Source organism: Neltuma alba, unplaced genomic scaffold, assembly GCF_004799145.2.
Source record: "Neltuma alba isolate B1F8T4 unplaced genomic scaffold, ASM479914v2 tig00013594_pilon, whole genome shotgun sequence".
In the NCBI taxonomy this organism is placed as follows: domain Eukaryota; kingdom Viridiplantae; phylum Streptophyta; class Magnoliopsida; order Fabales; family Fabaceae; genus Neltuma; species Neltuma alba.
In genome coordinates, this window is record NW_021637791.1 from 79277 (window position 1) to 104839 (window position 25563).

The window sequence follows — 25563 nt, forward strand, 5'->3', positions numbered from 1 at the left end:
TTTCGATACATATCAACAAGATTTGAAGCAACACAAGGGTCTCTATCAAAGTTAAATTTGACACCTTGGCCATGAAGCTGGGTTCCATGTTCTAGTGCTGCTTGGTTAGCACAGACGATTACTAAGCTAGAGAAAGTAAATTCATTAGGTTCAACTCCTTGCCTCCGTAAGTCAACAAAAGTACTTAGAGCATCTTGGATTTTGGGCCCATCTCAACGTATCCATCAATTGGAGCAGTATATGACACTATATTCCTACAATGTTTGGAAGATTTTTGAAGCACTTTCCATGTCTCGAGACTTCGAATACAAGTCTATGACAGCATTTACTAGAATAGTATCCAATTCAAATCCCCTTCACAATAGTTGCGTGGAGGGACTTCCCAAGATCAGAAGACTTTAGTGATCTACAATAAAGTGCTACAAAGTGCATGCTGATCAGTCAAAATATCATCACTGATCATCTTCTTATAAGCTATCAAAGCTTCCTCACAATCTCCATTCTTCACATAGCCATCAATCAAAGAAGTCCACAATACCTGGTCCTTGCAAGGCATCTCATTAAAAACCTTACAAGCATCATACATTATTCCATGCTTCGAGTACATGTCTGCCAAATTACTCTCCACAAATAGTTCGTTGCTACAACCACACTTCATCGCGAGACTATGCATTCGTGTCCCAAGCTCAATCGATTCAAGAGAGACACAAGCTCGAAGAACACTCGAAAAAGAAAATTGCGTTAGTGCTTCTCCAGTATTCCTCATTCGACAAAAAGTATTCAGAGCCTCCTGAAACCTCCAATCTTGAGAAAACCCACTGATCACTGCTGTCCAAGAAACCACGTTTCCTTTTGGCCTTTTGTCGAACAGTTTGATAGCGCACTCTAAGTTCCCCATTTCTTGAGTACATGTCCATTAAGTGATTGGTGAGGAATGTGCATAGTGGATGGGCACCTCGTATGAGCTGAGCATGCGGCTGCTTTCCTTTGTTTGTTTAACTCTCTAGTTTGTGCATAGCTTTGAATAAGGTGAGCCCCCTCTGTCATGTCCTTCAGCTTGTTACTTCCCCCCCATAAAAGCGTCCCCATATGACTGTTCATGAATTCGTTTCAGCTGGACCATCGAGCCTGTAATAAGGTGAATTTGAGTTTTTATATCAGTTTACCAAATAGTTTTTCAAATAAAAGAATATCATTTTGTCAAAGAGTTTTTCAATTAAAAACTACTGTAAATCAGCCATTCCATTTCATAGTGAAATTTCAAAAACACATCATGCAAAACATCTACGGATATAATTGCAATAGACATCCAATTCCGGTGGATGTAGATGGGATCCATCTGAAGATAGATAAGATTAGTGAGGGTATTGCCTTCTGCTTTTGTCAACCATGTCAAGTTCACATGGATACCTATCCCACATATCAATTCTTTCACCTCGTTTTATCTGCATCACTTGGAAATGTAGCGTTGAATCGTTACTTAATGGCCTTGTTGTGATCGCTTTCTTCAACTTTTTATGTGAAGCCAAAGGAATTATCATATTTTACATGACTGCATCATTTTATTTGAGTTCGTGTTTTCTGTTTCATATCATCATATAATATTTCTATCTCGTGCTGTTATACTTCTTAAACTTAAGGCATTTTGAGTACAAAATCCCTCAGATAATACTACCTCCGTCCCAAACTAATCTGAATAGATTAAAGAGATAAGTTAAGTTAGTTATTTGTAATAAATAGGTATTGTCTTTCTTAAAATATCCTTACTAATTAAATATATTAGTTAGAACTACCATTATTAAAAGGATTACATTAGGAGAAAATACGCAAGTATAAGAAATAAAGTGGATTAGGGTCTTATATTTAGAACTATAATAAAAGTCAAATGAGTTCTTATATTAAAGATCGAATGCAATATTATTATACTATTACATGCAATACTTAGCATGAGATTTGATTTTTTTTAATTAATTTGGATAGATTAAAAAATAATTAAATTATTTTTTTCAACCAGAACAATATTTTCATGCACAATGTGGCTGAGATATCCGAGGAGGGACCTCAGGAAAGATGGTGGGGCCAAATTTCAGGGAAACCACCCACTTGGCCATACAATCAGCCGCAGTATTTCTCTGCCCCAAGGGGAATGACCGGACTCGAGAGGGGAGCCCCCGGTTTGCTAGTTCCCTCCAAAAAACTCATTTCTGTAATGTTTCTATGTATTATTTGTCCTGCAAGAGGGTGTAATAGTGGTTTCCTGATCTTGGAGGATGCAATCTCCAAATGAAAAGACATGTCCAGTCCCATACCAGCTAAATCACAAAAATAGTTTGCAAAAAAAAATTCAACACATAAAATAATAATGTTTTTTTATGGTGACCATTAAAATTTAAAATATCTTTTTCAGGGAACTCCAAAAAAAAGTCAGTTTACATTCGAGTGGACAATGATAAACCACTGGTTACGATTGCCTACGCAAATCAAATTCATTAACCTCATTGGTCGAGAGCCGAAAATGAGATATAACTTCCCGGATCAACATGAACCTCTCATCCCTCCAAAAATCTGCCCAGAATTATGAGGAATCCCTGGCTCTCCACACCTATTCATTTTCTTATGACCTCATTAACACTAACACACACACACACCCACACAATTTACATTAAAAATAAATGACCCCAGCAAAATTGCAATGCTAGATGCTTTTTTTTTTCCCCCTCTTTTAGTACGTGCATCTTACTACTGGATTCTTTGACATCTCATGGTAACAGGACACTTAATTTTTTCGTAAAGGTCATATAAATTTTTTTTTTATAGTATGAACAGAAATAATAACAAGGTTTGGTGGCTGTTCCTAACAAACCCGTTTTTCTTTTTGGGATTTCCATCCCTTGGCACTTTCAGTACTAACGAGGTTGGAACGAAGCCAGCCACACGTTGAAACCCCCGCCCCAACAGGACACGTAATTTTCTCATTTACCACACAAAAACGAACTTTGCGGGTGATGTGCATAATAAAATTTCCATTCATTCTTTGGCGTCTGTTGCCTACCCTGAAGCTGAAGGGTACAAAATCAGCCACTCATCGAAGTTCCAAACATCAACACCCTCTGTACATTCTACTTCCTTCTCTCCTCTGCTCGGAATGGAAGCAAAATCCTCTCTACCTCCGACTAACTCTTATACCCAGATAACCCATCAACCATTGAAATTGAAGAAACCCCACGACGATAATACTGAGCAAATAGGCTCCTTTACGAGCAGCTGCAGCTTCGATGACAGTGATAAAGGTGATACACAAAACCCATCAGCTTCAAAAACTTGTCTCTTCAGTGAAGAGGAAATTGCAATTCAGAAGCCTGAGTCGGCTGCTGTAAATGCGAGAGAGGAAATTGTTGGGGCAGAGGATAATGGACGAGAGAGGCTGAAGCGTCACAAAGTTGAAGTGGCTGGAAGGGTTTGGATTCCTGAGATGTGGGGTCAGGAAGAGCTTTTGAAAGATTGGATAAATTGCTCTGCTTTTGATGCTCCCTTTGTTCCCAGCAGGATTATGACGGCACGAGCGGCTTTGGTCCGAGAAGGAAGAAGGGCACTGCTCGTGGATTGACCATGTAAAACAGGTCTTTGATTTTTCATTCGTCAAGCACATTTAGCAGCCTGTTCCTGTGGAGGATGGTTTATAAATCCTCACCTTGTTTATAAAACCACTGTGTTACATTTTGTACTTGCATCAAGAACATGATTTGATGAATAAGTCCTTGATTGGCTAGCCACCAACTCACTCACTACTGTGACCATGCTTATGGTACGAAACAAAACTTGAGCAAGTGATTTTTCTACAAAACTGCAGTCATACTTTCCTAAAGAACGCCTGATAGTAATAGAAGAATATGATTATGAGTCCAAAGTTTCATTAGTAATAGAACGTTTGTCGCTTAGTTATACCTTTTCTCCAGCCAGTGCTTTGATTTTCTTTCTTGTGTGAAACATGACGTCTTTCTTCAGGCTATGACACTGTTAAGTAAGCATTCTTATCTAACACTAACAGTGGCACTGGAATCCACCAACCTAACATTCGTGGAAAGACAAGTCTACTTCCATTGAACTAAGTTGACGTCTCTGTCCTGGGCCGCCTTCTTCAGAACCAATTCATACCCACCTCAGCAAAGGGAGGCGGAATCTGCGCCGATATATGGTGTCGAGGAACACAAATTCGATTATTTAAGAAGCTTTTTCGGCCCCTTGGTTATAATTCTCATTTACAACTGCACAATGATATACATACCCTAGGAGGGAGTATATAAATTTGGCCTCAAGAGTTTGACGGAAGCGAATGCCAATACACACACGCACACGCGCGCGCGCGCACATCTTCAAGAGAGAGTAAGAAACAGAAAAGGATCTGAACCGGCACTGTGATTTTTAAAATGAAAAATTATAATTCCCATATGGGAACTTCGTTGTTCTCCAATCTCCACAATCCACACGAAGATGTTGTGCAGTTAATTATCAGCTGCTTGAGGGTCTATGGTATTATTTCTTGATGAGAGAGAGAAAAAAACTCCATCCAGTTCGTATTATAAATTTTAAATAATTAATTCACAGATAACAAATAATTAATAAAATTAGTTTAAAATGGTAAACAAGTTAGAAATATACTTTTATTTCAAAATGTGATCTTATAATAAATAAAAAATATGTAAAAAATGTGATGAAAGAGATTATGACAAAGGGAAAAAAATAATTGTGGGCTAAATTAAGAAAAATGCAATAAATGATATCATTTTCTAAATTTAAAATTTATGAACAGTACTGGAAGGAGTAAATGATATAGGGAGTGTTTGGATAGAAACCAAACCATGGTTTCAGAAGTGCTTTTACGGATTACGAAGTAAATATGTGAAGGAGGTTACCTCGTTTTGCGAAAAAGTGCTTCTGAAACCACAGTTTTAGAGCATCCAAACAGGCCCATTGAAGGAAGGCGTTATTCAAAAACAACTAAGAAGTATTTGCAAAATTACAATATTCACGTTCTCTTCTGTGGCCCCAGGGTAAGAGCACATTCCCAAAAAGGTATGGGTTAAAGTGAACCTGCATCATTTGCGGACGACTAGTTGACTGCTACAATTGTCCGGTTCAAGTGAACCGGTATGGCTTGCCTTCGGTCCGGGGGCGTTAGGAGGCCTAACCTAACATTGGGGCGGAGCGGAGGAGCGAGAGAGAGCTGCAACCCTAGGGAGACCAGAGACACAATCAGCGATTAACCGGAGAAATACAGCGAAGCTAATTGATCATCCATGGATTCAGCAGCTCGAAGGAGTAGAGGAGGTCTTCTTGAAGGCCTTTACAAAGTCATTATGCGCCGCAACTCCGTTTATGTTTCCTTCATCCTTGCCGGTGCCTTCCTTGGGGAACGGGTCTGTCCTCAGTTTTAATTTAAAGCTCTTGTTCGTCTAATCTAATCGGAGTCTCGTTAGTTGTGTCTCAGCTTTCTTTGTTTTGCATTTTCTAGGAATTTTCTTAGGATTAGGCGCATTTTTTGTAGTGGCGAGATTAGAATTCTTTTCCCTTCCTGGAAACCGATTAATGCTTCAGCTGCCAGTACCCTTCATACGAATGATCTGGTTCCTGTTTGTTTGAGGCAAAACTTCGAAGAATGCGGGTTAGGAAAGGATAGGTTATCTTATTGTCATGTTTCAATCACAGTTGATTATGGACAAAGTTTCGAACATGGCACCAATGTGTTTCTATAGGAAGTACGCGTGAGTAATACTCCAACTCTCACAATCTGCGAGTAAGCGGAGGTTGGTGAGATTTGGCATGGATGATATGAATATCAGCAGCATAATGTTTTAAAATCCATTGCTCTGTTCCAAAGAGGGCTTAATTCCTTTCACGATATTTGTAATTTGTTACTTTGTTGCGTACATTTGTTTTCTTGCGATCAGAATAATTATGAGATTTGTTATTGGTTGCAGGCTGTGGATTATGGTGTTCACAAGCTATGGGAGTACAATAATGTTGGGGTAACAAATCTGCTTCACTCTAAATATAAGATATTATATTTTTTTTTTACTTTGAGTATCGATTTTATGGTGCCTGCCTTTTGTGAAAGATTCATTTATTTATTTTTGAAATGTCTAACTTAATGTATTTAATTGAGATGATGTCTTTATTGGATCTATTCTTGTTCTTTATGTGTTAGGGCTAGAAATGCAATATTTTCATGCATATCTGCCAATTTGGTGTTATGACTTGACTTCTGTCTCCCCTGAAACTTCTTGACTACTGCTTTGTTGAGTCGTCTGAATAGTGTAGCAGATTGGAGCCACGATACTGCCTCTTTTGAACTCGCCTACATGTCTAGATCATAATTCTAGCCAACAACTTAATGATGTTTGCACGTAGCCATTCTCGCTGGATTTTGGAATGGGCTCCAAAGTCTCATAGTTTATGAATACTTCTTAATGCAAATACGTTTTTTTGGGTTTGAACCTGATGCAATTTTGACACATTGTGATTGTGCCTAGATCACGATTTAGACTGTTTCATTAGAGTCTTTCTAATATCTTCCATTATTTCCTGTCATTTAACATGCTCTGGTGGCCCTCCTTTCCAAAAGAAAAACCACAGAAGAGAAATGGTCTTGATGTGAAGAGCTCGATCTCACGATCTTACGGGAGTTTGTGACTCTTCGTCTATGAATCACCTCAAGTTTTGTATGTGTGGTGAAAAAAATTTGTTTACACATAATCCAACACTAGGAGGATAGCTGAACCCCTTTTGAGGTCAAGCTCTCCATAGCCCTACCGAAGGGGGAAAATGATGACTTGTTCTCTGACATGCACAAACTTTTAGACAGCTATCTTTCTGCCCCTTAATTCCTCATTTGTCTTGAGTGTTTAGAAAGTTCCATGGGAGCAAGTTGTGAATCGTCAATTGGCCTCTCTGTCTCATGAATATTGGTCGATTTTCATGTTTTTTCAAGTCTAAAATCTAAACGCACGGCCATTTTCCTCCTGTCCATATTTACTCTAACCAAATATAGCCTAAATAAGAGAATAATTTGAGATGGGGACAAAGAAGGATCTGATCTTGGTCAGTAATCACTATTCGACGAGACTTCCAATGTTTGATAGGGAAGAAGGAGGACATTGGAATGGTTAGGATGAGGAAATTTGTTACGAACTGCACTTATTACATGGTTTTCTCATATGAATAGAGCATTTTAAATTTCCATTGTCCATCATATCTGTGCTAGCAGGACAAATAGTTGTTCCCCATTACCGCACATAAAATTTAAGATTTCTATTTCTAATACTTGTGATGTTGCGCTGTTGATTTTTTTGATGGTGACAAATGTTAATCCCATTTTATCCTTCTGCAGAAACGATATGAAGACATTCCAGTGTTGGGGCAAAGGCAATCAGAAGAGTAAATCGTTGGACCAATTCACTGGCCGTCTTTGAAGTTTCATACTTTTTGGAAATTTGGACCTGATGGACTAGATACGGATTTCCATTTTTGTAATAAGTGTCTGATGATTGCTTCTTTTGTCAATCTTGATTCACAAGCATAATTGCATTGATTGTTGGGAGTATAAGGAGCAAGCTTATTTGCTCGAACAATTTATTCCGAAACGTCGGAGTACGTAGTTTATCGGAACTTTTGTCCTAATACTGGCACTCTGTTTTTGGTACTTGCAAGATCCGAATGGCATTAATGGAAGAAGCACTGAAAAATGGAAGTATCTCATATGCCGAGTTACTTTTTGGTGCCTGACAAATTTTCCTTATTCAAACTGGGGATTGTGGAAGTGGTAGGCTTTGTCTTATTGTTTACTTCTATAAATTTCATTCGTAAAACTTGGGAGATGAGACTGACATGTCCTGCGGACGATTGCTTTTTTTTTTTTGGGGGGGGGGGGGTGGTATTTAAACTGATCTAAGTAATACCGGGTGCATCGTTGCACTTGGCAGACGGATGATTGAGGTTTGTAATCGAGGTTAGGGACCACAATAGAGAGAGCAATGAGAAGGAGAATATAGAATTATGCATTTTTGTGCCAAATATTCATTAAGAATGAACGGATTAGGCATTGAGCTGATCACGTTCCCTTGGCCTGTGTTGGAACCGATCCGTTCAGCTTTCATTGCTACGCACATATGCGGTCGTGTCTTTTTTGAAAAACAAGTATCACATCCATTTGTCCGCCGCTTGCCTGTGCTTCAATAACAAGTTCAGCCTCAACGTCATCTGCTGGTTTAGATCCTCACACATTCCACCCTGCTACATACCTCGGCCTCCCTTCACAAACCGTTGGAAGTAAAAAGACAACCATAATTATCGAAAATAGAATCAAATATACATGTGAAAAATTACAAATATTGTCACTCGGGACAGGGATGACGCTACGGCTAAGTTAAATCAGTTCCAGACTTCAGCAGCAAGAGCCTTATCCAAAAAGTGATTAATGCTCGTAAAAGGCAAGTGTGAGCAATGTTAACTAAAGCCAAACATATAATCAATTCGAGCTTTCTACAGGCTTAGCTCAACTTCAGTTCCTCTAAAATTCAAGGGTAATGTAAAGAGAGGAATCAAGCAACGGCATGCACAATTTCATGATCAACCATCTTCTATTTATTGAATTTCATTTGGCACTTGAGGATCGTCTCTCATTCTCTCTCATACCATGATCAAGCCCTTTTTGTCTAGTTTACAATGTGCAGCTTAAGGTGCCCAAGTTTTATCCAATGCAATCAGGATGCAACATTGATAAGATGTATATTTGAAAGTGATTATATCTGACTCTCACTGGGGAAAAAGGTAACATAATAGATAAATACAAAACAGAGAATTAAGTTTCTTACGACAATTCTTATGTCCAGCATGAGAGTTTCTCAGTCATCTTTGCATCAAGTTTACATAAGTCATAATTAAATGCTACATTGCCTATAATTTTATTTCCAGGGTTTAGAACATTATCAATTAGGGAACCCATTCATCAATTTATTATACGTAGCAAGATCAGATATAAATCCCCTATCCAACATTTCATTTAACACTGATTCTCCCTCCTTTTGACTGCCCTCTCGTGCATACCCAGAAACCAAAATTCTATAGGTCATGCCATCTGGTTTCAAACCTTTTCTTGAAGCCAGCAATCTCAACTTATCTGCATATGCTGTTCTACGCATATTACAAGTATCCTCAAGAACAGAATTAAAAGTCACAATATCGAGAACCATATTTTCCTTGAGCATCTTTTCTGACAATCTAAATGCTTCTTCAGTCTTCCCCAAGCTCCTTAAGCCGTCAATTAATGTAATGCAAGCAATCAAGCTAGGGGCATTTCCTTGGTTCCATAGCTCATAAATAAGCTCCAATGCCACAGCAACATTACCTTTTCCACATAGAGTCTCCACCAAACAAAATAATCGTATCCATTGGGCAAAAGTCTCTTGCTGGACAAGTCTGCTAATATCTCACATGCCCGCAAAACCTGGCCTTCCTTACAAAGTCCATCAACTAAAATCTCACATGTCACGCTTGAGAGCTGACACCCCAGCTCAATCATCTCGTAAGCCATCTCAATCCCTTCTTCAATCTTCCGCTCCCTAAAGAGCCCCTTAATCAAAGTATTAAAAGTGACCACATTGGGATTGCATCCCTTTTCCCTCATCTCCTTAAACAAATCCAAAGCCAATCCAAACTGTGAATTTCGACAATAACTACTGATCAAAATATTAAAGGTAAACACATCAGGCTTCACTCTATCTCTTATCATTCTATCATAAAATTCCAACGCTTTATCATGCCTTCCGCATTTTACAAACCCATGAATCAAGCAGTTACAAATCACAACATTAGGTTTCCCATCAATCAATCTCCGCATGCACTCAAAAGCGAAAACAGCATCGTCCAGTTTTCGGGCTTTACAAAAAGCGTTAATCGAAAACTGGAATATGGATTCAGTTCTAGAGCAAGAGAATATACCGTCGGAGCAGGGGCAAGGATTGGAAACCATGAATTGGAGAAGAGCTCGGAGTTCGACCAGGCGGTTCGTAACTGCGAGAGTACGAGCCATCCATTCGAAAGTAGAGTGATTGTGGCGATAAGAGTCGATAGTGGCAGCCCAGTTGAAGATATGAAAGTCATAGATGGTGAAACTAGGATGGTGATGGAGCTTGGATTTGAGGAAGTGGAGAAGGCTGTCCGGCGTGAAAGGAGGAGTGAGATGGATCTTGACGAAGCGAAGGAGGTGATGATAGTGGGAGTTGGGAGAGAGAGTAAGAGTAGGAAGTGGGGAGAGAGAAGTATCAGGTGGGGCCGGAAGCGGAGGGTTGGGGATCGGAGAAAGGGGCGGTGACGACGACGGGGGCGGTGGTTTAGCGATGGGTTTTAGAAACCTCTTCAAGCCCATTCGCCGATCACGTTTACCGTTAACGCCAGCATCAGATTTTTGTTCACCCTCGTTTTATTGTTCCTCCGGGGGAGATCCGATTAAAAAAATGTTCGATAAAAACAAAACCGTAATTTTAAAAATATGTTTACAATATCGACAGGAGGGAGTCAGCACTGACCATTCCATCCGCTGCCGCAAAGGCCAAAGCACGTTTTGCTTCTTGAAACAAAATCCGGGCCGTTCCATCTTGTCGTTTAATCTGACCCCTTGATTGCAAAGTTCCTCTCGGTTTCTCTTTCTCTTCTCCCAGCAGCACGTTCGATTCTCTTTCTTCTTTGACCAGGTTGAATTTCATAGTGCTTTCACTTCCGTCAGTTAATAAACATGAAAAGGCCACTTCACTGACTGCCCAAAAGAAGATTCACGTTGCCAGAAAAACTCTCACTCTCCACCATCGGGGCTCTGGTCTAAGTAGTAAGCGGTTTGATACTACTTAAATAAGGTCTTGAGTTCGAGCCTTAACGTATACAGAAATCTCTGTTAGAAGACTCACCCACTACAGTCAGGTGCGTCATGCGAGTCAGATTCAGATGTAGTCGGAGCAAAGTTCTGGTAAACTGTGTAGGCAACCCAAAAAAAAAAAAGAAGAACTCTCACCCTCTCTAATCCAGCCAGCTCTAGCCAACCTTGCAAGGATATACCTGCTCCAAATTCTACCCATCCTAAACATTGGAAATAAACGATTTAAAGATGAGAAAATACACCAAAAGTCCAGAAGCAAAGTTCAATACAAAGCATAACAACCTACAAAATATCTTACCCAAGCAAATAAAAATGAATCCGAATGGATGATGTTTTGGAATTATTGTGATTCAATTTTTCAATGCCTATGATCAACACAGCGATCTCTTTTGAACTGACTCAGCAATACCCGACAGTGCTTAGCCCATTCTAGTTCTTAACCTGAGCAACTTCACAGTCTAGAAAGCCGCCATGGCAACCAGTACTTTTATTAGATGATACATTCAAGACCAATCTAATCAACACAGTGGCTGGTGAAAGAGTTATAATCAGTGGTACTCAAATATGCAAACATCGAAGTGCACCTGATGTTTTGTTCAATTGCTTGATACAAGTTGGGAGTCTATTTAGGGCTTATATGTTCTGCTTAACAAACATCCCATCAATAGGTACTACTTCCCGTCCTATTTATAAGATTTCATTTATACACTATAAATGAGATTTTATAATTAGAATAAGAGGTGATATAATTTTTTCAAATCATGCGGTGAACTGCATAAACTAATTGGCCTACTGGATATCGTAAAGATTAAATGATCCCAGAAATATTATATGCCGGTTACTATACGTACATGTGATGGACATGTAAATTTTAATATTGTTTTAAAAGAAGTGCTGAAGCAGCTGAGCAAATGTTTATGTTCATTTCTAACTGCGGAATGGCATGAAAGATCATATATATATTTCTTATATGAAAGATCCTGCATCTGAAACACTGCTGAAAAGTAGATATGGATATCAAAATTAAAACTTGTTTGGACTTACAGAGGAAAATTATGATGTTACATGTGCTGGCTGTATCACTATGATTCCAATAAAGTGACTAGGATAATCAATTTTCGGAGAAAGGGGCATATATTGCTTGGCATGCACGCCAAAATCCTCACTGGAGTAATTACATGTAAATTTACTCTATCTAAAATTTAGGTCTTGTTTGGTTGGAGGGAATCATTATATTTCCGCGTACATGGTAATTAAAGATTGTTTTGTGAACTGTATCAGGATTTTGATGACTATCATCGTGCATCATCGACTTTCTCTGCTTTTTTCTTCTCATTTACTATCTCCGGTCCTAATTATAAGACTTAATTGACTTATTTGAGGAGATTAAAGAAGGAAGTTAAATTAGTTATTTGTAATAAATAAGTGTTGTTATTCATAAAATATCTTTGCTAATTAAGTGTATTAGCTAAAACTATTATTATTAGAAGGACTATCTTGGAAAAAAATGTATAAATATGAAAAACAAAATGAATTGGGGTTTTATAATTAGAATCAAACAAAAAGTCAAACGAGGTATTATATTAAGGACCGGAGGTAGTATTATTTTGTATCTCTTGTACCTTCCTCTTTCCTTGCCCTGCGGTTTCACTCCTCAGAACTTCTGGTCGTAGAGATCAATTACCATAGTAAAACCGAGTGCTGTGGAAATTGGAGATTTACTTCATATAGCACTGGTAAGTGGTAACATCCAAGAATGATCTCGTAGGAGCTGTAAGTCGCTGAAAGTCTCGATTTCCACATGAATAGAATTAGCAGTCTCTTGGCGTTGAATTTAGAATCGATGGTCGTTGACTTGTCTCATCGATCAATTTTTCTCTATCCATACTGGTAATAATGGGAAAATGCACTACTGCCATCAGTGAGAATAATAGCAAGGCCATTATAAATTTAAGTAAGGAATGGCAAACATAATCATGGTTTCTCCATTAATTTCTCTTGATTATGGGTTAAGTGGCTTTTGCATTTGTAAAATTATAATAGATGTATAATAGTTGCACATCTTATGTTGTCTGTCTTTCTGATCCTGTTTCTTTTTTAATGCTAAGACTGACAAGGTTGGAGAAGATGAAGGAATCTATTGTTGGTATATTTCGCTGCATGCAGCGTTAGCTGACCCCTGCTTCGCACAAGGCGTTTATGGATTTTAAAGCAACATAACTTGTTGTACTTCCATTTTTATTGATCGTTTTGTTAACTTGCGGATATATTTGATTTGTTTCAAAGAGAATTAGACGTTAAATTATAATACCAAATCAATGAGATGCAAAAGTCTCAAAATCTTTTCCTTCTGTGTGTATATACTCCTCCGGTCCTTAATATAGGACCCAATTGGTGAGTTGGTTTTGATCCTAAATATAAGACTTATTTCTCATATTTATCAATTTTCTCTAAATTATCCCTATATATATACTCCCTCAATCATAATCAAGTGTAGAAGAGGGAGGGGTATTAAGAAAGATGATTATGGTGTTTTAGGAAAAACATGTCACATTTTTTATAATTAACTAACTTACCTAACTTCCTTAATCTAATCAAATTAGTTAAATAGGTCTTATATTAAGGACCGGAGGAGTATATATTTATCTGTAACCCTGTTCGAAGCATTTTAAACAGAGGAGATCAAGAGGCGGGAGAAAGAAACTGGAACAGAACATGAAAATATATGTTACAGGGCTAAACTAGTTCAGGTATGCTTTCAAGCGCTGGCTTCCACCCTTCGAAACCATCATCTTTCTTGTGACACTTGTCTTCATTCTCCGTCGCTTGCTCGCCGGGAAGTAGAGATAACATGTCGACCGTGTTGACTGAAATTCCTCCCTTATTAAGCAGAGCCTGCAGCTCTTGCTTGCTAATGACCACCTTAATTCTTACCACACTGCTACTGTCTTGAGAACCTTGTACCTCAGGCTCCGCAAACCTTACCTTCTTCTTACCGGCTTTTGGGGGCGGCGGTACGAGGTAGTATAAGTGGCCGGCGAGCAACTTGGTGTTGGGCTGAAGTTGGCGGAGGACTGGGACGGAATCTGATATCGCATGGCCGGAAAATTCCTTCAAAACTTGATGCGCTAGAATGGGTGACTTGTATTCAAGAATTTCGCCATCGGCCTTCATGACCCGGACGACGTTGTCTTGCAGAGCCAAGCAATTCCCCATGGATGATTTTATTTTAAGATCTCTGCATTTCGCTTTCCTGATGAGAAAAAAGTGAGCCGAGAATTATGCTGTATTTATAAGGAGTGGTTATGAAATATACCCTCCTAGTGCCCAGGATATTACAGAGCTACCCTTTTGTCTTTTAATGTAGCCGGGAGCCCGGGACAGTTGGTTGGGTTCATTGTTCATGCTCCTGTAGTCACGAAAGGAGTGTTACATTAGAAACGGTCCTGTGGTCATTGATCATGGATAAATTTTACAGGATAAATAAAAGGGTAAAGTAGAATATAGCAGTGTGATGTTCTTTTCTAATTAAATCTAGTTTCCTATATTATTTCTAGTGCACATATTATACTTTTTTTGTATTTTTAGTATCATAATTTTGTTTATGGTGCATCTCTGATGAAATTTTTTTTGTACTTCCGACATTTAAATCATAAATAAGATTAAAATGCTGGATATACCTGAAAATAATATCAAGTAGTGTTGGATGCACAAAAAATGATATTAAGATATATACTAAATGTATTATAAATAAAATTAGGACGTGAATACTAGAATAAGCTGATTAGGCTAGATAGGGGAGGAATTTAGTGAGATGGACATGGGGTCAAGAAAGCGGGAGTGGTACGGTTGACCACATTGGTGCAATCGCAGTAACAATTCTCCTCTGTTGAGTTGACTCAAATCGGAGAACAGGTTCACACCGACTGCATGTGGATGCATTTGCGCGTCTTCTACGCACTCACATCATGAGAGAATGTGGATCACAATTTGAAAGTAGCAACTTGCAAATTTTCCTTCTCCACTTTCCCCTCTTTTTTTGTGCCCCGTGAATCATCTCTTGAGACTTTTTCTCCTGTTAATCTCGTTGGATGTGCAGATAACAAAAGCAAAACGACAGCAATAAAACAAGCGCAAGCAACGTATCTGCTTTTGTCACAACTTCAACACGTGAGTTCTGCCTTTTCTCTGTCATAGGACCATCCATTGCTAACGCTGTATGTGTGTGTGTACACATCCCCGAAGGGTAGGATGGTAATACCAAAGCCAAAAGTGTTGGTATGTTTGATCTTTTCACGTTTTCCAATCATGGTGCCAAACCAAGGGAGATTTATCATTCTGGTTAATGGAGTCTTATCATTCTCTCTTTACAGATTAAAAAAGTGAATGCTAGACTAAGATTTAGCTGGCTTAAAGGAGTCTAATTTTTGAAACAAAGATGTTCAAGTAAAGCTTCTTTCTTTTTGTGCTGGAAAATAAAGTCTCTTTAAATTCGTCTGCTTTTTGTGCCTCATTCGTGCGGTGCAGATAGATTCTGATATGGAACTTTCAGCTAATAAAAATAAAAGGGTGTCCCTCTTGTCCTGCTTTTCTGAGAAAGTAAAGACAACTCGGGGCGTCATCCCATCATTTTTAATATGATATCAAGATCAAGATCAGGGGTACGTGATTATTGATAGTTTTTGGATGTGTTTTTGCAGGAGATTCCATAGTTCCAGCCAGTTTGCAGCTAAATGAGACAGAGTGGCATTCAAAAAGCTAAAGACGATGATGACGACGACGACAACCAATATGTTGATGGGGTGCTTTCTCAAAACAAGAGATTAGTGGCGTGTGATGTGGTCAACACGCGTGCTTCTCATCATGAAACTTCTCGCAGGTTGCTCTCACATTTCTGCTTAGTGGAGTTAGGAAGTCGAACATTACCTCATTTCAAAAGGGGCAAAACTTGGGAAATTAACTTCATATAGAATCCTTTTGTCAAGATTATATGAAAATCAATATTAAATTATCCATTTTAAGTGAAAACTTTGTGAAACGAATTAACCAACAAAATCCTTGACCCAAAAAAAAAAAAGGTTGAAGATAAAAGAAAATAGGTGAAACATATGTGGGGTTGAAAATAATGGAATTCTATTACAATTAATATCAATAAGTATCCAAATTATTTTGATTTACTAAAATGGGACAAATGAAAAATCAATTAAATATATAATGCCTTAAAAGCAAATATGGAAACTCATGATGTAATAATGGAAGTCCCATTGTGTTTGAGGCCCATTATGAAATGGTAATATATAACTCGAAGTGTGGAAAGGGTTGTTGAGGATGTAGATTCCCCCTCAAAAATTTGCTTAGCCAATAGTACATTACCGGCCTTACTGTTACCTCACACTCGCGCAACTTGGCTCCCAATTGTTGCATTACTTAAATATGCTATTTATCTACTCTTAAAAGTGGAACTTCATTATCACGACATGCCCAATTTGCGAAGCAGGCTTTGCTTTATCAAATACAATAGCCACTTAAACCAGTGAAAGTGTCTTTGACTGAAAGCAACCTCAGATATTTCTGCTTCTGATGAAAATATCATCAATATCGTCGTGGTCTGAGCAAAATAGGCCCACTTCCATATAACCACCGTTTGCCATTTGTTTAAAAAGCGTTATCGTTCAACAGATACATATAAGATCCTATCATTTTAGGTTTGTTTGGGGATAAAGAGCGCAGTGTATCTAATATCCAATATCTAGCAAAAGGATATTTGATTGTTGGTGACGATTCAACAAAGCAATAACCAATAGGATCGATGCAGGTCGACGGAGATGGTGCAAATAGTTATGTCAGCCTGACGAAGGCAAATCCTTGTTCACCATAAGACGATGAATGGCACACTTTCTTTCCTCTTTTTAGAATGATGACTATTTCGAATGAACCATTTCCAAGAATGTGATGATGTCGTAGCAGGATACAGAGTCAGATACCATTACAATTTACAACAACTATTTATTGCACATCTTGTCATTATAGCTTTGACATGAACTCCGGAACACGACGGTGTGTATCAGTAAGCAAATTAATTAAGATAAGCAATACAAATATGGACATACTCCTCCTTTTTTGTTTTTTTTTTTTTTGTTTTTTTGGGGGCCGGGGGGGGGGGGAAGGAGGAATATGAGGTGTATCCTCTGGTGGATAAACTATCTAAATCTTTACGAATACCAAATACTGTTATAAACAGGAATTATAGCAAACTTATACGAGGGTAGGATATAGCGGAAAACTACATTGGACGCCCCGAATAGTAAACAGATTAAAGAAATAGGAGTTAGGCAGTGAAGCAAGTAGTAGAAGAGGATTTGTTTGTGGTCTGCATCATGGCTGGCTCCTTGCTTGCTTCTTTTTTTTTTTTTTTTTTCCTTTTTGTGGTGTGTCTAACTCAAAGAAGGAAGATTGTGTGTGTTTTTGCATACGCACGCTATTAGACTGCAAGAAGGCAACAACTCAAAAGGAAGTTAATGAGAATGACCCAAAAAAAAAGTTACAACTTTCTCCCAGTTCACATCTTCCAAGTCAGAAAGACACTCTTTGCTTTGACACATACAAGAAACCAAACCATTTTGTCCTGCCTTTCCCCGCTCTCCTTTATGTTGCTTTCAGCTCCTCACATTTTCCTCTTCATGCTTGGCCGGCACCACAACAGTTGTTTTCAATCTTTTTGTACTCTTGCTGTTTTTCTCCTCTTCTACATTTCAACAAGATTTACATGTTCTTTTCTTTTTCTTTTTGTTTAGAATAAAGTATCGTCAAATAAAGAAACATTTAAAAAAACAAAAGAATGAATCTTGCATATTCTCTTAGTGCTGCTTTGTCAGCCACCATTTTGGGGGGAAATTTTGAGAGACACCTCATTATTTATTCAACCAAAGGTCCAAACTCCTCAATGAATGAATGATTCATGCTGTATTGTTGATGTTAGCAGTTTAGCTGTGGGGTCTTCAATAAATGGATTATTCAAAGTGGAGGATTCAGCAGGTTACACATTTAATTCAAAAAATCTGGCTGAGAGTGATCACACTTGATTCAGTATCATTAGCATTTGACTAGAAAGTTTAAGTGAACTTAGAACTCATCACAGCCACACCGCATGAATATAATAAGCACCAAATTCCTACATAGGAAAAGGTCCTTTGCATATAACGAGAGCTGTAACGGTGTAAACAGTGGCCCAATATTTAATCCAAGAATATGCCTGATGTGGTCTCCGATTCAAATCCTGACTTCCGAAAAAACATAATTTTGGCATCTATTATCAAAATCAATTCTTGATGATCTTTTTCTATAAAATAAATACATACTTCCGATACGGCGACATCGTTTTGAAACACGGAAAAAAGTAATTTTTCTAGATTGAAAAATATTAATTACTACAACTACATAATAACATAACTCAAATACTGAATAGTGGTAATAAATTTAAAATCTTAAAACCAGTCATATTTTTTATTGAAAGAACTCAGAGAACCAGCTTTGAACAATGGGCCTAATTTTTCACCTTTTGAAGAGACTTGATAAGCCCGACCCAGTCCAAACCCGAACCGAGACTGAGTGTGACGTTTCAGTTTCGTTCACTGACCATTGTGTTTGCCAGTAAACCAACCGGTTACGACCTGTTGAGGCATAGAATCCTGAGTAATCCTAGATAACTGGACAGGCGCTGCGGCTAGTCTAGAGTTGTGTTGTATTGCTCTGTTGTTTCTACGAGCATGACAGAAACCGGGATTCTTTCGATGTGCTCTGTGCTTTGGTTTCAGGCTTTTCACTTTCATGCACAGCTACCTTCTGCTGATGACCTTCTCGTGGATTGAATCATATCAACGTCCATGCGTTGAAAATAACTGCTCAACGGTGCTTCAAGCTCACACCACCGTCCTTATGTTTGGCCTCAAGTTCCCTCTTGAAGCTTCGCTGTATGAAAGTCAAATTTGAATTGCGCTGAGATTGGTTGAACATTAGAAATGAGAGGCGGTTTTGTGATTTTGTCGTAACGTAGGATGGAGCAACAGCCCTAAAGCCACAAGACAAGCAAACTTTTTTTTTTTTAATTCCACATGCGCTTTTGATTTATTAGACCTTTCAAATATTTAACGTTTCTCTATAAACCTTTGCATTTACGTATTTTGGCCCATCCAAATATTTTATTCTAGAACTGCTTTGAGCTGATCACCCTGAGCAGCAACGACGTTCATCTTAAAAATGAAAGGAGATATGCAAAAATAAATAGCAATGTTGGTAGCAATGATTAAAGAGTCGGACCGGACCGGACGGTCGGACCGGTTGAACCGTCACCCGGACTCATTAACGGCTCGGTTTGGACCAAAAAACCGTTCACATAGTTGAGCCGGATTGGACCGGAGTTGAGCCGTTATTAAGCCGGAAACCGGAGTTGGACTGGGAACTGGAACGGTTTTCAGAAAACCGGACGGTTTTTTAGCCTGACTGAAAAATACTAAAAAATTTTAAAAAATAGAAGAAAAATAAAAAATTGATCCCCTTAAATATCCTAATATATTTTTAGACTAGTTATAACCATATAGTATTATTTCATTGAAAATTTCATATATTGTGGTGTTAAAATCGTGAGTCGCTAGTCTTTTTGTTTCGATATTTGATCTATCTTTTAAAAAAATATTTTGATTTGAATGAATTGATAATTTGTAATATCATTAAATATTTTAAACATACATAAAATTAAATATATAAGGTTTTAGTCCATTTTCAATGATTTTATTATAATTTTAGATTATTTAAATGCATTTCTAAATTATTTAATAATTTGATATTTTTCATATATACTAATTATATGTATATAATATTTTTTAAATTAATTATTGCGTCACCGGTCTGACCGAACGGTCCGACCGATCCGACCGATTGAACCATGACCCGTTGATCTTTCCGGTTTGACTTCCGGTCCGGCTTTTAAAACATTGGTTGGTAGTGGGGGGAGTGGATGCGTCTAGCATGTTTTGGGACGCTAACTAATTTTAAAGGGTGTTTGGCAACCCTCAAAATCACTTTTCCGCAAAACGAGACAAATTCCTCCACATATTTATTTCGTAAACTGTAAAAGTACTTTTGAAACCATAGTTTGGTTTTCATCCAAACACTCCCTTAGTCGTATAAGGAATAGGAATGATGTCTCTTTGTAGCCCATAAGCGTGCTTGACAAAATAATTTGGCACCCATGAATCCATTTTACAATACGACTTTCCATTCCACTGCTCAGAAATTCAAACCCCACGACTTGTTGCTGAGACTCCAGCGTCGTCTTTGCTGTGAATGGAAAACCCCCGGATCATGAAGGAACCTTTGACGTCTGTGTCATGCCCACCTTCTATAATTCATTTTTAACAAAAATCAAAAACAGGGGGGGAAATATTCTCCTTCTCTGGGAGTTATTCGATGAGCAATAAAACCGCAATTAAGCATTGGAGATTGAGTCCTTGCGTGAAATATCACTAGACCTCTGATTCAAGTTGTCTCAAGTTTGTAATAAGAATACGAACTACTTGGAGTTATGCTGTTTTTTCCCCTGCATTAATTTACATAACTTTATATTTTTTATATTATTAGTAACATCCAACAGATAATAATGAAAGCTTTAAGAGAATTGTGTGAAGGCATAACTTCTTTTTTTTTTTAATGCATAGCTTATATCATTACAAGGTATTTTATAACTCTATCCTCGACCGTCGCTACTAGAAAAAGGAAACAAATAGAGGCAAGCACAGTATGAAGGGTGGTCCTTATCAATGAAACTGCCCACAGAAAATTTACAACTGCCCACTTCAAAAACACTCGTTTGTATTTACAAAACTTCATCGCAGAAACAGAGGGAGTAAAATAAGGAGCGCTGTTTGGTGTGGCCAGAGGAGGGAAAAAAAAAAAAAAGCAAATTGTAAGACAGTAGAAAGCTTAAAAATTCACCTTGTAGCGGGAAATGGAAAACAGTTTATATACCGTTATTCAATGTGCCACGTCACTGCAATGACTGTTTAAAATGAGTTGGGCCCGCAAAATGAGTCGTGGCCCGCGCAATGCACCAACTTCTTGCGCCAGCTGGCCCACCCGTAGCGGTCGCCGGAGTAGTTACCGTGGCCAGTCATATGTGGCGTGGATTTCAGAACCACCCAATCCCCAAGACTCAGACCGCCTCCCTGACGCGAACCGCATCATCCCGCCCAAACCGGGGGGTTCACTCTCCGATGCACTCTTTCTTGGGATCCCCTCCGCCAACGATGCCTCTTGACCGCTTGCCGTCTTATCGCGCGACTCTGTGTTCTTGCTCTCGCTTCGCGGAGACAAATCCACCTGTTTAAGATCGGACTTCTGGACCGGATTGTCTTTGCGATTGGAGCGGAAGATAGCCCGGAAACGTTCCAAGAATCCATATTTTCGCCTCCCGCTCCAGGCCGGTTTTTCCTGCGCTGCGGCTGTTTCAGAGGAAGGCCTTTGGCGATTCCTAAACCTGCGGTTCCGATCCCTCTTGGATTTCACTCTTCCCATACAGGACACCTTGGGCGACGACGGTTCGATCACCGCTGATTCCGATTTTCCAACCGATGCACTCCGTTTCGGAAACAATCTTACGTTGCCCGGCTTGTGGCTTCGGCGGTTCTTGGCGTCCACGTATAAAGACGTTTTCTGAGGCTTAGGCAATCCAATGATGGAAGCCTTGGACGCAAAACTGGAAGAGAAGCGCTGAGAATTGGAGTTGGGATTGGGGTTCAAGTTGGTGGAATTGGAGTTGCCCTTGGTGGATTCCTTCCGCTCATAGACAGCGTTCCGGTCCCACCAGTCGTACTCCTCATCTCTGGACAGCCAGATTGCTTCGGGCGGCGAATCAGGGTTGCGCTGAGGTTGATCAGCTTCGCAGGAGGGGTCATCGTGGTCGGCGAGTGTCTCACAGGCGATCTTGCGGTCGCAGCTGGATCCACCAGCGCATGCTGAAACGAGTGTTTCTAAATCCACCTGTGGCATCGTAGTTTGGGAACACCAGGATGGAAAGCGGGGAATCCGGAAAGAAGCAGAGAAGGAAAAATATCCGAGAGCGGTATGCGTAAGTAAGTAGTAAGAGGGGGAGTTGATTGCGAAGGGGAAGACTTGGGAATGCGTGAGTGAGAGGAGGGGAGAGAGATATATCGTAATTTGGAGGGAGGAATTTCAACTGGTTTGACTTGTGCTTTCCCGGTGGTTTTGTTTCTTCTGATTTCCCATCCATCCTCTCCCACGCTCTGATTCGGATTCTAGAATGTATAAAAGTTACTCCCTCTGTTCCTTATTATAAGAGACAAATAACCGAAGTACGTTGATAAAAAAAACAGTTAAAATTAGTTAAGAACAATTAATGTGTAAAAAATATAATTTTTTTCCAAAAATGCCCTCATTAATAAGAAGAGAGAGTATGAGAGAGAACAATTAAATTATTAAAAGAAAGAGAAGTGGGAGGGAGAGAGAGTGTGAGTTGGAGATAATAAATATGGGTAAAATAGTAAATGAACACAAAAAAGTAGAGACAACTTGTAAGTGTCTCTTATATATAGAAACATACCATAAGCATCAAATGTCTCTTATAATAAGGAACGGAGGGAGTAATTCTTAAACAAATAGTGTGCCACCATTATTAATCAGAATAGTTCTCTTGTTTCTTGAGGGGCACAAGAGAAAAGTTCTGTTCTTGTTTTTCTTCACACGAAGTGACAGCCAACAGCAAAACGCATAGCATGTGTTACCCAGCACAGTGCGCACGGACCTCAACCCCACAAGTTGCAAAATTCAACCTACTTATTTTTTCAAACCAAAAAAGAAGATGTTATTCTCATTTAATATCGTTGGATGACAATCTAATAGTTTCATATTCCTTAATTGAGACCGGCTCGCCAATTGAGAGAGATCTTAGTCCCACCAACACTAGTTTATACGGGTCCTTGATTTGCCCTAACAGTGGGGAAGTTTGCTTCAAACTTGTAATGGTAATCTACCACCACGTAGCATTCTCTCAGTCTATTGCTTCAATAAGTGTTCTGACTGTCTTCGTCGTGGCATAAGGCCAGCGTTTGGCTCTTGCCTGCCCTCGTTAGAGAAATTAATGCCTCAGCTTACGCTACGTACCATTAAGCCAAGGCCTGTGGTGATTAGTACGGCTATGTGTAATCTACCTGGGGAGCCTTAAAATAAGCAGGTTTGTGACTCCAGAATTGAACAAGTTACTGTTATAATTACGATCTTGTGAAATTATCTGGTCAGAGTCAACGTCACGAGGTTCTATTGCTTTACCTTGTAGGCAAGCATATTTCTCTCGCCTTTGAAAACAAGGGCTTAATTCTATCCAGACAACCAAGACGTTTGACAATTATGTGTTCCCGTTCAACATTGAGTTCCAATTTATTCTTTAACATGTTCTATTTTTATTTCTTTGACTGCTATGTATTTAAAACTAAAATATGCACGAGAACAACCTTCTCCGATGGACTCGTGGTATATGGTTCGCTTTTCCCTGATTTGATAAATACCACAGCTTCGAAAACATGAAAAATATAACAACTTGTTGGAATAATAAGAAAATAATGAAAAAGCAAACGAAACAAGAGAGAGTAAGAAAGATTATTATGGGGAGTTATATATAATTTAATTTGTTTTAATAGAGGTTCTGATTCTTGATATAAGATCTGATTTATAACTCAGAACTATAAACCAGATCTTATATTAAAAATGAGAGGTAATAGATAATTTAAAACCATCCAAATTAGAGGAAATGTTATTGTTGCACCTTATTTCTTATCGCTCTTCTACTTCTATTTCATAGCTTTTTTTCTTGGGTGGGGCTGGGGAAGATCTTCATATATACTAGTTTGAGGAGATTAAAAAAATAAGTTAAGTTAGTTTTTTTGTAATAAATAAGTGTTGCCTTTCCTATAATATCCTTACTAATCAAGTGCATTGGCTAAAACTACCATTGTTAGAAGGATAACTAAAATAGATTTGGGTTTTATATTCAGGATCAAGATAAAAGTCAAATAAGATCTTATATTAATCACTAGAGGTAGTACTAACTATTGGAGTAGCCAGTTGACTGTGTGAGTTTGTTCAACATTGATTTTGTTGGTTTAGATCTTTGAACTCCTATTCAAAAGCTTGGAGTTCAATTCTGTCAGTCCAAAGTCCAAACTGACCTTAAACATCACGGCATGGGATGAATTCCAGAAGCTTGAACATAAAGAGAATTCTAATGCCGGGTGGCATAATATTAGTTATGCCATAATTAGTGCGCAATATAATCCATCCCGCTAGCTAGCTAATTAATGAATATTATTATGAAATGCTTGTGGGAACCCAAAAATTAATGATTATGAAAATGTTTTTCTATTTAAGTTTGTCCGTTGCGTAAACGATGTGATCAACGTAATTATACATATACAAACCCTGCAAAACCAACGTACGTCACCCACCACATGAAATCTTATTTGATTCAACCGTCAAAGCAATATACTTTTTCCTAGTTTAAATATCAGATTTATTTAAAGATTTATTTAAAGATTTTGATTCCATCCCAAATATAAAGCCTCATTCACCCTTTTTTTTTTTATATTAATTTTTTCCTTTCTCATATCCGTCTATCTATTAAGCCATTTTTATGTATTAAACTTGGTTTGTAGTTTAAATTAAACTATAAATTAGATTTTATCTTAAGAAAAATCATCCTTTTTTTTTATTTGTATAGGAGAGATCGAAACATAATGGCTACTAAAAGATTGCTTTAGTTTATTAGAAATATCAGAGGCAGCATGTTATATTCGCGGACTACGTATCCCCAGAATTTTTTTTTGGGGTCGTGGCAAAAAAAAAAAGTCTTATTTTTGGGGTCCAAATGCGATGTATAATCACTGAGGGGAAAAAATGAGGAAAATCTGTGTCCATGTTTTCTGTATTTATGCGATGGCGAATGTTTAAAAGAAGCCATGGGGGTTTAATGCAAATGCTACCAAAGTAATTAGGCAAAAGCATGTGTTATGTGTCATAATGAGGCCTATAATTTGGAGACATCCGGCGCACTCACCGAATTATTGCTCATAATTATTACAATAACAGACATCATATTTCCAGCTTCAGACACACATGACAGTGCACAGAATTACATAAACGCAAGCCTTGTTTTTGTTCTTTCTCCTAATGATTATCTCAGTTTGTGTAGGAAATTATATTTTGACTTTTGTTATCAGTGATTTAAATGCTGACTCTAGGTAGTAATGGGGAAAATATGTAACGAAACAGTGTTTTTTACTACTCTCATTGCTATACATAAGCTTCAAATTTTAACATACTTGTAATCTATTTTATAAACTTTAATTTAGGTTTGTTTTAATATTTAATAATTTTTTCAAGGTTATCCTTAATTATTTATTCTCTATCTTTTGTTGTACTCTCTCTTATCGTATTTCCTTATATATTATCTTTCATTCCTCTTTTCATTTATTTAAAAAACATATTTAAAAATAAGATTATATTTTTAACTTATTTATTAGTTTTAACTAATTATTTATTATTCATAAATTATTTATTTAAAAGCTTGTATA

The 25563-nt window shown here is 38.1% G+C and overlaps 5 protein-coding genes across 6 annotated transcripts; 2 read left to right on the top strand and 3 right to left on the bottom strand.

Moving 5' to 3' along the window:
• The first annotated feature begins 3047 nt into the window (after positions 1-3047).
• On the top strand, positions 3048-4123 carry LOC114738488 (uncharacterized). Its single transcript, XM_028926548.1, has 2 exons — positions 3048-3620; positions 4049-4123. The coding sequence occupies exon 1, from the start codon at positions 3146-3148 to the stop codon at positions 3605-3607; it is 462 nt and encodes a 153-aa protein (XP_028782381.1). The 5' UTR covers positions 3048-3145; the 3' UTR covers positions 3608-3620; positions 4049-4123.
• Positions 4124-5163: 1040 nt separating this feature from the next.
• LOC114738484 (cytochrome b-c1 complex subunit 9-like) lies at positions 5164-7767 on the top strand. The gene is made up of 3 exons (XM_028926542.1): positions 5164-5417; positions 5979-6026; positions 7388-7767. Exons 1-3 carry the CDS (start codon positions 5298-5300, stop codon positions 7436-7438), a joined length of 219 nt encoding a protein of 72 aa, XP_028782375.1. The 5' UTR covers positions 5164-5297; the 3' UTR covers positions 7439-7767.
• A 1179-nt stretch (positions 7768-8946) lies between these two features.
• Positions 8947-10498, bottom strand: LOC114738485 (pentatricopeptide repeat-containing protein At2g36240-like). The gene is given in 2 exon segments (XM_028926544.1): positions 8947-9430; positions 9433-10498. Coding segments are annotated over 2 exon segments (1437 nt in total). The 5' UTR covers positions 10424-10498; the 3' UTR covers positions 8947-8984.
• A 3117-nt stretch (positions 10499-13615) lies between these two features.
• On the bottom strand, positions 13616-14193 carry LOC114738487 (uncharacterized). The gene has a single exon (XM_028926547.1). The coding sequence runs from the start codon at positions 14141-14143 to the stop codon at positions 13664-13666; it is 480 nt and encodes a 159-aa protein (XP_028782380.1). The 5' UTR covers positions 14144-14193; the 3' UTR covers positions 13616-13663.
• A 4585-nt stretch (positions 14194-18778) lies between these two features.
• On the bottom strand, positions 18779-22236 carry LOC114738486 (uncharacterized). Of its 2 annotated transcripts, none has more exons than XM_028926545.1 (2): positions 20951-22236; positions 18779-18895 (listed from the first exon to the last, which is right to left on the bottom strand). In XM_028926545.1, the coding sequence occupies exon 1, from the start codon at positions 21968-21970 to the stop codon at positions 21080-21082; it is 891 nt and encodes a 296-aa protein (XP_028782378.1). In that variant the 5' UTR covers positions 21971-22236; the 3' UTR covers positions 18779-18895; positions 20951-21079. The 2 variants fall into 2 exon arrangements, with proteins under 2 accessions (XP_028782378.1, XP_028782379.1); XM_028926546.1 differs by lacking the exon at positions 18779-18895 and adding an exon at positions 20137-20306.
• Between the last annotated feature and the right edge of the window lie 3327 nt (positions 22237-25563).